The sequence below is a fragment of the Onychostoma macrolepis genome, chromosome 22 (genome assembly GCF_012432095.1).
Source record: "Onychostoma macrolepis isolate SWU-2019 chromosome 22, ASM1243209v1, whole genome shotgun sequence".
NCBI classification, from domain to species: Eukaryota; Metazoa; Chordata; class Actinopteri; order Cypriniformes; family Cyprinidae; genus Onychostoma; species Onychostoma macrolepis.
In genome coordinates, this window is record NC_081176.1 from 4,853,458 (window position 1) to 4,868,327 (window position 14,870).

The 14,870-nt window shown below is 40.3% G+C and overlaps 1 protein-coding gene across 1 annotated transcript in view; it reads left to right on the top strand.

The window, feature by feature from the left end:
• The first annotated feature begins 1,592 nt into the window (after window positions 1-1,592).
• The window catches only part of LOC131530214 (uncharacterized), a 59,169-nt gene continuing 45,891 nt past the window's right edge, over window positions 1,593-14,870 (top strand). The window contains exons 1-3 of the mRNA XM_058760368.1: window positions 1,593-1,614; window positions 6,071-6,394; window positions 7,794-7,796. Coding sequence (XP_058616351.1) covers window positions 1,593-1,614; window positions 6,071-6,394; window positions 7,794-7,796 — 349 coding nt within the window. The remainder of the gene's footprint in view (window positions 1,615-6,070; window positions 6,395-7,793; window positions 7,797-14,870) is intronic.

Below are 14,870 nucleotides of genomic sequence, written 5' to 3' on the forward strand. Positions count from 1 at the left end.
ATAACAAACCATTTTATTTGTAGAAATGTTTACATAGCTTTTCATTTTAAACAAACCATGATTTAAATTAGTATAGACAGACACATCACAAGCTGGCTTTGTAATGGTCAACACAATTGTAGTAGGATACAATTCATAACACCCAATTCTTGATATGTGTAAATAAATAATCTTTCCGTCAAACAACAGCTCGTTGTATAATATAAATCACCTTTCTGTCAGATGGCAGCACGTCAAAAAATATAAATGGGCTGTCTGTAAACTAAAGATGCGTAATAATGCAACTATACAGTTTCACTGATTATAATGGGAAAACTGCAACATGGAAAAAAGAAAAGAAAAGAAAAAACTTACACTGAGGTGCAATCAGTATAGGCTTAGTGTAGACAGCATGAAAAAAATAAATACTTTCTTTTTGATCTGCTCCCCACTAAAGGTGGTTGGGCTGATAGTCCAACCACATCTGTTCAATGAGCATCTGATGCTGCAAACTTCAGTCAGACTGACTGCAACACAGTCCTGAATGATCTTACCGTTTTCCATGTTGTTGGTTTACACAATGATAAATCAGTTCTGTCTTACTCTTGGGTCTGGTTTTAAATTAATGCTTATTTTATTGAAAGTAATTTTTTTTTTTTTTTTTAAATGCTTTTTTATTTATTTATTTATTTATTTTAATAATAACCCTGGCTTGTAACAGTTCTCCCATAGACTTGACTTCCACACTTTTTAATAAAATAAAAATGTATTTAATGTGTATTTAATTCAGAAATAATTTGCCTAATCTGAATCCAGAATATGCCTTTAAACTTTTCAGGCAAATTTTTATTAAAGGTGCATGCCTTTTTTAAATTAAAAGTCTTCTTTAGCTTGCATTAAGATTTGTCTTTGCATCTAGCAATAAAGTCTAATTTTGACTTTTTACTCAAGAAAGAAAAAAATTGCAAAAGCCACAACTAAACCATTTTTTTATGTGTTTTTTACTTAAGGTAAATAGGCTACTTTTTATATGTTAAATTATGTAGCCAATTTATAAGAGTTTCTGATAATTAAAATCTATAACCAAAATAATAAAGGGCCAAACACTATATATTTATTCATTTATGAAATATAGCAGCCACCAAAAGGGAAACGAAGGCGATGACAAGCGTCTACATCATCGCGCTGCAGTGCGTAGGGAGCATCACAAATCACATTTTCACTTTTCACTCGTGACGCAGCGGTTTGTGCTGGATGCCAACCGCCGTAAAACAATAATAATAATAGAAGAACACACAATGGCTTCGGGTTTACTGAAGAGGAACAACATATAGCACTATTATATTTCAAAATCTGCTTTTTTTTTTTTTTTTTTTTTAGAAAACCTGGTGAAAATGAAGCTTCTCTTTATTTCGCCCTTATTATTCTGGCATTTGCTGCACCATGGTAAGACATTGGTTTATATCTCTCTTGCAGTATTTTGATCTCTAACCGAAATTTGCGGTTAAAACAGTGTTTTCTACCAAACATGCTGCGTGGGGCACAATAGAAGGATTTACGTCAGCGTCAGGCTGGTTTGGTATAACGGGCTACAGTGTTAGTGACTAGACATCATGCAGAGACAGCAGCCCATTGGTTTGTCTTCCGTAGTGACTGTATTCCCCTCACGCAAAGAAAATATATTTCCTAATAGGCTACATGACACGACATAACGGTATTTTAGAAACTATACAGAATAATATTGAGTAAATATATTACAATATATTGAATAATACATAAGGAATTGCCGCTTTCCATATATTGGAAAACACGTGACAATATTTACTCATATATCACAATATTTAATTTTATATTCAGTAATACACTTTATTATATATACATAAAATATGGTACTGCATGTGCAAAAAATATATAAACATATTTTTATTCATGCAGTATGCACACACATATGGAAATACATATTTATTGTATTTATCATTTATGATATACCTTTCGTATTTTAAAATATAGGTATTTTACAATAGCATAAGCACACCTGCTCATACTAAATCTTAGTTAATGGACTATCACTGTGCTGAAAAGTACACAGCCATTTTTATTTTTATTTTTTTAAATAAAGTAACATATAATTTAATGGTGTTTGGCCAATCGTCATCCTAACCACAGGATATCTTCCACACTTTTACATTTCAAAACAATACAACATTAAACACTAACAGATCTCTCCCTATTTTAATATTGAGCAAAAACACATGAAATATCCCATTTAATCCCATCAGTCACAATAGTGACCGACCGTAAAAAGGTTTTCATTAATAAAGCTGTAAAAACTAAATTAAATATGTGCAGTTTCACATGATTAGTGCAAATTGTCACATGACCAGAGCAGTTTATTCCTGTTTGCACCTTGAGAAGATGATGGCCTCATCAAAGTACCAAAACAAAAGTCTAGCAAAGTATGTTAATATGAAGATATGACAAAGATTTTTGGTACACATTATCTTTAGGGTGTCTAGTATTAATATATGAATTCACATATAAACTATTCAGTTTTGTTGAGTGTGGTCATAGAGTGAGTAAACATGTTGATGGGATAAGAGTGAACTTAGGTAAACAATAAATCAAACTGCAGTTGTTAGTGAAAATTACACTAAAATGTTGCAATGACAAAATATTGCACTAAATTAAAAATTCAGATGTTACAACAAATGTACAATATTGATGTAATACTGGTAGCACTAATACAAAAATGTGATGTTATATTTTACAAAAAAGTAACAATTTTGAAATATGTTGATGGTTGTATTGTTCTGTCAAGAAATATGTTAATTCAGTACACACATTATCCCACCGGTCACAATTGTGACTGACCATAAAACACAATTTTTTACACACTTAAAAAAAAATAATAATAATAATTGATTATTTCAAAGCTTTACTAATGACACATTATTTTGATATTTTCATGTCTGGGAAAAAATCTGAGATTAAACAGGTTAATTTTAACATTTTAACTCTCCTTTAACAGTCAGAAGCAAAGCATGCTGGGAACTAGAAATCTGCTGCAACTCAATGTGTGTATATATGTGTATGTGACAGGATGAGTTTTATTATGGTTTGTGGATTCATTAGAATCAGTTTCCATTTTAATCTTTGCGTATTTCAAATGGGAAGACACGCCCACTGGTGTTGAGTGGCGTCCTGTCATTGATCACACCTGACGGCTCAATCATTGAGGTGCGTTCTAGAATTGAACCAGTGTTTCCTTGAGTAGCACCTGAGCGTCTTTTCTAAATATATTTGTATGCATCAATATATAGCCATATATTCAAAACTGTAAGCGCTAGTTTCCAATGTATGGAAATGTACTTTGTAATATACCACATTATATTTTGAAGTATATTCCCATATTTTTGTTTCGTAAGGGTCTGTAAGCCCAATTACAGTGCTTCATATAGACACAGCAAATTATATTGCTTCGGCAGTATAGATATTGCTCCTATCTATACTGATATGATGTCTATGCTGGGACTACCATCATTTTATTTTATTTACAAACGTAAGTGACAGAGAAATAACTCGACAGAAGGTACCAGCAATGAACAGGGCTGCCAGGTCTGCAATACCAAACCAGCAATGTTCATGACATTCGTCAGGTTTTTGTCCTTAAAATGCTCTTGTATATTTATTTCTTACACATTTTATCTCAAGCCTCTGCTGTTAATTCCAATTTTAGAGCTAGTCTTGTATCTCAACTGTAACAAACATAAACCCTCATTTATTTCCTTTGTTTAAATTTCTAATTGCATTAATCTATGAAATAGTTCATTTTCTGTTTCGCTAGAAAATATATTTTCTTTGAATTATTATTATTATTTATTTATTTTTTAAGTATAACCTAGTAAAAAGGTAATATTTAAAATACATTTATTTCATACTAAGTAGTTCAAATCTATTAACATATTTACTGACACATTGCTCGAGACTTACTGATAAAATCATGATTAAATTTTACTTGGCATGCTACTTGTGCAAAATGCACTTTTCTTAATATTAAGTCTAAAATGTGTTTTAATGCCACTTTTGATGAGGATTGTATGATCTTTGAATAATATCGGACTTTAAATGCAAAATATTTAAAGTGTACCAGAAGTATCTTTGCAATAGTTCCACTTTAGCATAGTAAAATATACTAAATATATCTTTAACTGTATGTCAGCACTACTTCTGCACAATTAAAGTGCATTAAGTACAAAATTAGTTGTTCCAATTTAGCAGACATGAAGTATACCAGTTTAGTATACTAAAATTACAATTACAGGACATTTTATTAAGTACATAAATATGAAAATGCCTTTGTAGTATACTTAACGTGAAATTAAAAAAAAAAAAAAAAAAACATTGATTCACACCTTTTTATTTTCTTTTTCAGATTTACAAAATATATTACATTTTACAGATGTACATTTTAACAAACCCCTCCCCCATTCCCCACCCCAACCTTTGTCAGTTATTATAATGAAGATTGCTAACATACATCTGTAAGAATTAACTCCAAAATCTAAATAAAAATCAAAAAAATAATCGGCATAAACATCACCACTCTTATATTGCGTCTCACCAGCAGGTCATTATGTTGTACCTTCAATAAATGCCAAATATTTGCCCCACTTTCTCTTATACACCTCATTTTTTTCAAGTAGTCTATATGCCATTTTTTCATACGCTGCAACTTTCCCCAATTCTGTAACCCATTCTTGAAAAGATGGCGAGCCTGGTGACCGCCAACTTCTCATAATAATTTGTCTCCCAATCATAAAACTTATTTGAATCCATTCAGCAGTCTCTACTTCAGGGCTTAAAAAAGACAGGTCTCCAAGCACATAAATACCTGGAGAGAACGGAAAGCAACATTCTGACACCCCCTGAATATAGTTATGAACCATTAACCAAATTTTTGTGTTTCCGAGCAAGACCACAGAGCATGCATCAGGTCTCCATCCTCCCTCTCACATCTCCAGCACTTGGCAGAGTCCTTCAGTCCAAGCCTAGATAACCTGCTTGGAGTCCAATAAAAAACGATTCAATATTTTGAATTGAATAAGTCGTACTCCCAGATTCCTTGACACTTTTTTACAATTTCTACATATTCTGCTCCAATCTTCATCACTAAGTGAGAGATTCAGATCATTGCTCCATATTCTTCTAAGATCAGAATGAAAATTCTGATCTATTTTATCCATTAACAGTCTATAATATACTGATACCTCATGCCCTCTACCCCACACTTTTCCTTCTAAAAATGTTTGTGTTCTGCTGAATAAAAGGAAGTTGAACACACCTGGGACAGCATCAGGGTTAATGAATAATGAGATCATTTTCATTTTGAACCAATTTTGCATTATTTATTACATTTACTAGAGTTGCTAATTATATTTTTTAAATAATATAACATTTAAAAGCAGTATAATAGTATTTAGTATTATAAATAGTGGAAAACTTTATTGCAGTGGTAGAATTGGCAGAATTACAGTAAATGCCTGAAAACATTGCTGACAGGACTTTACTGTCAAATTAGTACTGACCTTTAGTACAGAAAATATTTACTTAAATATTTATTTAAATGTTTCCCCTTAGACAAAATAAGTAATCATTCAAATGTATTTATTTTCTTTAGTATTACTGCATGTTTTTACCTATAATATTTGTCTGTGAGTCCTTCATTTTTGTTCAGTATGAAGATGGATCTCCAAATCAGACAGTCACTGGAAAGTGTTCAAATATGAAGGAGACGCTGGAAAACTGTTTCACTGCTCAGGACAAACAAGCGCCTCATGAACAATTATTACAAACACAGATTTTGATCATTTAGATGGTGACACAGTATTAAGAATCAAGGGTATGTAAACTTTTGATCTGGGTTCATTTGTGTATTATTATGGTACTTTCTTTAAGGGGAAGTGTTTAACATCTCAAAAGCAATGGTGTTGCCATTAATGCAGAGAAACAGAGCAGTTTTATGTCATGGAATCTGCATTTATTTGGAAGAAATGGTGAATTGATTAAAAACTGTGATTCATTTCTTCTTCAGGTGCATCTGGTGATGATATAGATGGAGTGTTATTGATGGAGGGAGATTCAGTCACTCTACACACTGGTGTTGAAACAAACCAACAAGACAGTATTAAATGGTATTTTAATGACACTCGCATCGCTCAAATCACTGGAGATCTCAGTAAGATCTGTACAGATGTTCAGTGTAAAGATGGTGTTGAGAGATTCAGAGACAGACTGAAGCTGGATCATCAGACTGGATCTCTGACCATCATGAACATCAGAACCACAGACTCTGGAGTTTATAAACTACTGATAAATAACTTCGACAGTGAAAATATCTTTAATGTTATTGTACATGGTGAGTCATGTTTGAAAGGTACTGTCATACATATAAATCGCATCGTTCATGTGGTAGTTATCATTTTTTTGTGAAATTTAGAGGTGATTTTTCTTATCTGTATATTAATTTACATAGAGTCGGGCTGGAGGTCAACAGACTGCCCAGTCCCGAGCCCTCTCGGCTGGATGATTGGTTTCTCGGAGCGAGGTGCGGCTCACAACAGCGCCCTGCTCCGGTTCCTTTTTTCCCGGAGGTGCATGACGAGCTGACGAAGTCGTGGATGGCCCCTTTCACGGCCGGAAGCCGCTCGTCCGTCTCCTCCGTCCTTACTACCCTCGACGGCGGGGCTGCCAGGGGGTACACGGGCATTCCCCAGGTGGAGAGAGCGGTCGCGGTGCACTTGTGCCCGCGAAACGCCGCCACTTGGAGGAATCGTCCGCGTCTCCCGTCCAAAGCCTGTAAGCTGACGGCCACATTCGCGGCCAAAGCTTTTAGTGCGGCGGGCCAGGCAACCTCTGCCCTGCATGCCATGGCTATCCTGCAGGTCCACCAAGCCAAGGCACTCAAACAAATGCACGAGGGCGATGTCTGCCATGGTGGTCCAAGAACGCCATCTCTGGCTCAACCTGGCAGAGATGAAGGATGTCGACAAAGTACGCTTTCTCGACACCCCCATCTCCCAGTCTGGGCTGTTTGGCGACACTGTCGAGCGCTTTGCCCAGCAATTCTCTGCAGTGCAGAAGCAGACAGAGGCGATCCAGCACATCCTGCCCCGGTGTGACGCACCGTCAATCGCTGCCCCCGGGGCCAGGCCTCCGTCTGCTCGTCGCCGTGGGCGCCCTCCTGCGTCCTCCAGAGCCGCTCCGCCCCGTGCTGAATCGGCACCTAGGCCGGCACGTCGAGCCTCTCTCAGGAGTGCGGCGTCCCCCGCGTCCCAGCCGGCCCCCAAGTCACGGAAGTCGACGAGGCGGCCCTGACGCGGGCAACCGGGAGGTGTTGGAGTTTGCTCTTTCCCAGGAGACGACGAGGATAGCGGAGGAGGGCCGGGTGGAGAATCCTGTGTTTCGTTTTGTTTCTGTTCCGCCGCTGGCCCAAGGGCCGGCGACACCCACAAAATCACAGAAAGAGCAATTTCCTTCCCCTCTGGGTTTTCAGGTCCATGGGCCGACAGAGTGCGACGCGTTGCCTCCTCACTGCGGCCAGCGGCCAAGAGAGTGCGGTTCGGGGACACAGTGCCTCCCCACGCACCTCTAGCCAGTCCCCTCTGGGACCCAGGGAGTTTTGCGAGGATGCCTCAGAACGCACAGCCTTCTGTACCACCCCGCTCTACTCCCCTTCGCTGCACCACCACAGGTACGTCGATCATGCCGTTGGAGCCACTTGCACGGCGTCTGGAGGCATGGCTCATGCTGCCCAGCCCGTCTCGTTGGCTCACACGCACGATTCGACTCGGCTACGCGATTCAGTTCGCCAGGCGGCCTCCCAAGTTCAGTGGCGTTCTCGAGACCTCAGTGGTAGCTCGGAACGCTCCTGTCTTGCGCGAGGAGATTGCTGTCCTCCTGGCAAAGGGTGCAATCGAGCCGGTCCCTCCAGCCAAGATGAGGCAAGGGTTTTACAGCCCTTACTTCATCGTACCCAAGAAAGGCGGTGGTCTTCGACCAATCCTGGACCTGCGAGTCCTGAACCGGGACCTACACAGGCTCCCGTTCAAGATGCTGACGCACAGGCGCATTATAAAATGCGTCCAGCCCCTGGATTGGTTTGCAGCGATCGACCTGAAGGATGCTTACTTTCATGTTTCGATCCTTCCGTGACACAGACCGTTCCTACGGTTTGCATTCGAGGGTCGGGCATGGCAGTACAGGGTCCTCCCCTTCAGGCTCTCCCTGTCTCCCCGTGTCTTCACGAAGGTCGTAGAGGGCGCCCTTGCCCCTCTAAGGGAAGTGGGCATCAGGATCCTCAATTATCTCGACGATTGGCTCATTCTGGCCCAGTTGCGAGAACAATTGTGCGATCACAGGGACAGGGTGCTCCGGCACCTCAGCCAGTTGGGGCTTCGGGTCAACTGGGAAAAGAGCAAGCACTCCCCTGTGCAGAGAATCTCTTTTCTTGGTGTGGAGTTAGACTCGGTGAGTATGACGGCGCGCCTCTCGGAGGACCGCGCCCAGTCAGTGCTGAACTGCCTGAGTTCCTTCAGAGGCAGGACTGTGGTTCCGCTGAAACAGTTTCAGAGGCTCCTGGGGCATATGGCATCCGCAGCCGCAGTCACGCCGCTCGGATTGCTTCATATGAGACCACTTCAGCACTGGTTGCACTCCCGAGTCCCGAGGTGGGCATGGTGTTGCGGTACACTTCGTGTGAACATCACACGGGAGTGTCGCCGCTCCTTCAGCCCCTGGATGGACCTTGCCTTTCTACGGGCCGGGGTGCCCCTAGAAAAAGTGTCCCGGCATGTGGAAGTTCCCTGGTGGAGTTCCTCCAGCACCCCCGGCAGTCAGACTGGGTGGAGCAGTCTGACGCCAGGCCCAGTACTTGTGTTAGCTTGCCCGGGTCTCCGGTCAGCCCCTGTACTGGGCTAGGTGTCCATATGGCTTGATTCCCTTCGGGTAATCCCATATGTGTATTCTACCACAGCAAGGTTTCCCTCACGGTAAACCCGTGTCTTCCCTTTTGACAGACCCCTCTGTCAGGCCCTGCTGGCAGCTCTCCTCCCTACCCCTAGGTAGGATCTGCCCCAGGGTCCAGTCGTATGTAGTACTGCCCCAGGCCTGGGTCAGTCCATATCAGTGTCTCCACATGTTACCTCCCTTCGGCAGGATGTGGCCTCCGTAGCGCCTTCTCTGGAAGGCTCGCTTCCCGTCGTTACTGCCAAGCTGTAACAACAAATAGGAAAGACTTGAAGCTATCTTTCATTGAAGGTCGAAATCCTTCCGACTTTCGTGGGGAAAGGAACAGCGGCTTGGCTATCTCCAGCAGCGAAGTAACCAGGTGGTCCCTGCGGGCACCAAGGTTAGCGAATTTGCGCTGGGGCAATGGGAAGGTTGCGACCTTCGCATGGCATTTGTCTGTCACGCGCCGCTTGTCAGCATCTGCATGCCACAAGGTTGTGACGGGTTCAGGTTGTGACGCTTTCCATAGGACCCCTATGTCGTCACGACATAACTCATAGTGACCGACAGATAGGGAACGTCTCGGTTACGTACGTAACCCTCATTCCCTGATGGAGGGAACAGAGACGTTATGTCCCCATGCCACAATCTCGAACCATCGCTGGTTGCCAGGGACTCGTTCTCGGCTCCTCAGCGTAAAACCTAATGAGTGGATGCACCTGCCGCCTATTTATACCCGTGTGCACGGGGAGTGGCGCAGGTATGCAAAATCCACTAGCCAATATTCATTGGCGTTTTCTCTTAAGTCAGAGATGATTGGGGTTCCCAAGTAAATCCCCTAACGACATTACGTCTACGTTCCCTCCATCAGGGAACGAGGGTTACGTACGTAACCGAGACGTTTTTCCTCCCACATGTGCCCTTATTTAGTCTTCCTGTTCCTGTCTTCATTATTAGTTCATTAGTCTCTGTCTGTGTTTCATTAATTATCTAGTTTACTCCTCATTTAGTTATCTTACTTAAGCCCTGTGTTTCCCTGTCTCCAGCGTCTGGTCTTGAACGGCATTCTGTGTTTCCTACATTTCTATGTGTTTGGATTAATAAAGATTATTAATGTGTTATTTGAAGAATTCCTCGTCTATTCGTTCCCTTGCTCCAGCGAATCGTGACATATATCCACAGTTCTTTAATCTTATATGATGCCCCCCACCCCCCTAAGATCTTCCAGCAGTTGTTGGTTTGTGTTTCAGGTGTTCCTGCTGCTGAACAAGATAAAATGAAGAGACAGTCAGTGAAGAAGGGAGAATCTATTACTTTACATTCGGATGGAGTAAAAAAAACAAATAATTTAAAGATGTGGTATTTTAAAGACACTCTCATCACTGTAATCACTGGAGATCAGAGTGAGATCTGTACAGATGATCAGTGTGAAGAGAGATTCAGAGACAGACTGAATCTGGATCATCAGACTGGATCTCTGACCATCACAGACACCAGAACCACAGACTCTGGACTTTATAAACTACAGATCAACAGCAGCAGATTCAGCATCATAAAGTCATTCAGTGTTAGTGTCACTGGTGAGTATCATTTTAGTCATTCAGTACTTTTTCACTTGAACCATTTTAAAAAACTGATACATTTAAATCAACCCAGTAAATGTTTTCGTTGTGGTCTGTTTGAAGAAGTGAACTTTGATTCAATATATAACTGAGATCAGAGCTGTTTCAATATATAACTCCGAACACTGCTGTTTCTTGTTGCTGTTTTAGCTGCTGTTCCTTACAAACCCACCAGATGACACCTTTATCAAATAAATCAATGTCATACAACTTTCTACTAAATATCAGTCAAAGGTTTTGGTATCGTTGTTTATCAGTCCATCTAATAATGACTGTCTCTCTTTAGCTGTTCCAGATTCAACTGTTGTTGCTGCTGCTGCTGCTGCTGTTGTTGTTGTTGTTGCTGTTCTGCTTGTTGTAGCTGCTGTTGTGATTTATTGTCACCACAGGCGAGCTACACAAGGGGGGAAAAAAGGCAAGAACTGCATACAGATGATCTGACAAACAAACAAACAATTAAATAAATAAATAAAGACCATTAAAAATACGTAAAAGCATGCAGTTTTATTCTGATTGACCAAAGTACATTTTTGTTATTGTTCAATCAGGAGAAAGAAGACAGCACAAGGTTCAGGATCTGGTAAGATACTATGTGCACAATATCTGTAAACACCTACACTATGAATTTACAAAATATTGACTTCTTTGAGAACTGTTAAGGCTCCGATATACTTCAAGCAAAATTGAATAACTAACTGGTATTTTGTAATTTTGAACAAAATTAGGCCAAAACAAAGTTAGTTTTGTTGGAGTTTGTCCAGTTGATTTATTCTGTTCAGTCCATCAAGATCAGATGTCCGTGAGTAAAAACATGAATACTCTGGAGAGCTGCGTTTTAGAAACTGAAGAAGTTATTCTAATGTGTAAGGCTGGAATAAACTCAGATACTTTCTCCTGAGATACGGACATCTGTTTTCACATCTCACTGAGAGAAGATGTGGGAAAGCCTCTTTCTCACCTATATATTTGTTCCGTTTCCCCGACTTCCTTCCCTACTCTCACTTAACTTGGAATGGTCAATAGCAAAATATAATGTTCTACATAAATATTCACAATATTCATAGCCATATATAATTTGAAATGTTTAAATCTCACAAGAAGTGGACTAAAAGGTAATAAATATTCTAAGAGTTTAGTTATGTTTTACTATAACTGAATCATCGTTTTTTTTTTTTTTTTTTTCACAATAATTTTTACCTTCTGTGAATCTTTGTTCTTTCTTTCAGGAGGAGGGTGTAGAAGGATTGCCCCTTATTGGTGCTGATGGAGAGAAATCCACTGAAGAAACCAACAACACACTGAAGAGTCCTGATGGACAGAATGAACAGAAAGTCACTGAAGAAACTAACAACACACTGACGAGTCCTGATGGACAGAATGGAGAGAAATCCACTGAAGAAACTAACAACACACTGAAGAGTCCTGATGAACAGAATGAACAGAAAGTCATTGAAGAAACTAACAACACACTGAAGAGTCCTTATGGACAGAATGGACAGAAATCCACTGAAGAAACTAACAACACACTGAAGAGTCCTTATGGACAGAATGGACAGAAATCCACTGAAGAAACTAACAACACACTGACGAGTCCTTATGGACAGAATGAACAGAAAGTCACTGAAGAAACTAACAACACACTGAAGAGTCCTTATGGACAGAATGGACAGAAATCCACTGAAGAAACTAACAACACACTGAAGAGTCCTTATGGACAGAATGGACAGAAATCCACTGAAGAAACTAACAACACACTGAAGAGTCCTTATGGACAGAATGGACAGAAATCCACTGAAGAAACTAACAACACACTGAAGAGTCCTTATGAACAGAATGGACAGAAATCCACTGAAGAAACTAACAACACACTGAAGAGTCCTTATGAACAGAATGGACAGAAATCCACTGAAGAAACTAACAACACACTGAAGAGTCCTTATGGACAGAATGAACAGAAAGTCACTGAAGAAACTAACAACACACTGAAGAGTCCTGATGTTCAGAAATATGCTGAAGAAACTAACAACACACTGAAGAGTCCTTATGGACAGAATGGACAGAAATCCACTGAAGAAACTAACAACACACTGAAGAGTCCTTATGGACAGAATGGACAGAAATCCACTGAAGAAACTAACAACACACTGAAGAGTCCTTATGGACAGAATGGACAGAAATCCACTGAAGAAACTAACAACACACTGAAGAGTCCTTATGAACAGAATGGACAGAAATCCACTGAAGAAACTAACAACACACTGAAGAGTCCTTATGAACAGAATGGACAGAAATCCACTGAAGAAACTAACAACACACTGAAGAGTCCTTATGGACAGAATGAACAGAAAGTCACTGAAGAAACTAACAACACACTGAAGAGTCCTGATGTTCAGAAATATGCTGTTGAAACTAACAACACACTGAAGAGTCCTTATGGACAGAATGGACAGAAATCCACTGAAGAAACTAACAACACACTGAAGAGTCCTTATGGACAGAATGGACAGAAATCCACTGAAGAAACTAACAACACACTGAAGAGTTCTTATGGACAGAATGGACAGAAATCCACTGAAGAAACTAAAAACACACTGAAGAGTCCTGATGGACAGAAAGTCACTGAAGAAACTAACAACACACTGAAGAGTCCTTATGGACAGAATGGACAGAAAGTCACTGAAGAAACTAACAACACACTGAAGGGTCCTTATGGACAGAAATCCACTGAAGAAACTAACAACACACTGAAGAGTCCTGATGGACAGAATGGACAGAAATCCACTGAAGAAACTAACAACACACTGAAGAGTCCTGATGGACAGAATGGACAGAAATCCACTGAAGAAACTAACAACACACTGAAGAGTCCTTATGGACAGAATGGACAGAAATCCACTGAAGAAACTAACAACACACTGACGAGTCCTTATGGACAGAATGAACAGAAAGTCACTGAAGAAACTAACAACACACTGAAGAGTCCTGATGGACAAAATGAACAGAAAGTCACTGAAGAAACTAACAACACACTGAAGAGTCCTTATGGACAGAATGGACAGAAATCCACTGAAGAAACTAAAACACACTGAAGAGTCCTGATGGACAGAAAGTTACTGAAGAAACTAAGAACACACTGAAGAGTCCTGATGGACAGAATGGACAGAAAGTCACTGAAGAAACTAACAACACACTGAAGAGTCCTTATGGACAGAATGAACAGAAAGTCACTGAAGAAACTAACAACACACTGAAGAGTCCTTATGGACAGAATGGACAGAAATCCACTGAAGAAACTAACAACACACCGAAGAGTCCTTATGGACAGAATGGACAGAAATCCACTGAAGAAACTAACAACACACTGAAGAGTCCTTATGGACAGAATGGACAGAAATCCACTGAAGAAACTAACAACACACTGAAGAGTCCTTATGGACAGAATGAACAGAAAGTCACTGAAGAAACTAACAACACACTGAAGAGTCCTTATGGACAGAATGGACAGAAATCCACTGAAGAAACTAAAAACACACTGAAGAGTCCTGATGGACAGAAAGTCACTGAAGACACTAACAACACACTGAAGAGTCCTTATGGACAGAATGAACAGAAAGTCACTGAAGAAACTAACAACACACTGAAGAGTCCTTATGGACAGAATGGACAGAAAGCCATTGAAGAAACTAACAACACACTGAAGAGTCCTGATGGACAGAATGGACAGAAATCCATTGAAGAAACCAACAACACACTGAAGAGTCCTGATGGACAGAATGAACAGATAGCCATTGAAGAAACTAACAACACACTGAAGGGTCCTGATGGACAGAATGGACAGAAAGTCACTGAAGAAACTAACAACACACTGAAGAGTCCTTATGGACAGAATGGACAGAAATCCACTGAAGAAACTAAAACACACTGAAGAGTCCTGATGGACAGAAAGTCACTGAAGAAACTAACAACACACTGAAGAGTCCTGATGGACAGATTGGACAGAAAGTCATTGAAGAAACCAACAACACACTGAAGAGTCCTGATGGACAGAATGAACAGATAGCCATTGAAGAAACTAACAACACACTGAAGGGTCCTGATGGACAGAATGGACAGAAAGTCACTGAAGAAACTAACAACACACTGAAGAGTCCTTATGGACAGAATGGACAGAAATCCACTGAAGAAACTAAAAACACACTGAAGAGTCCTGATGGACAGAAAGTCACTGAAGAAACTAACAACACACTGAAGAGTCCTGATGGA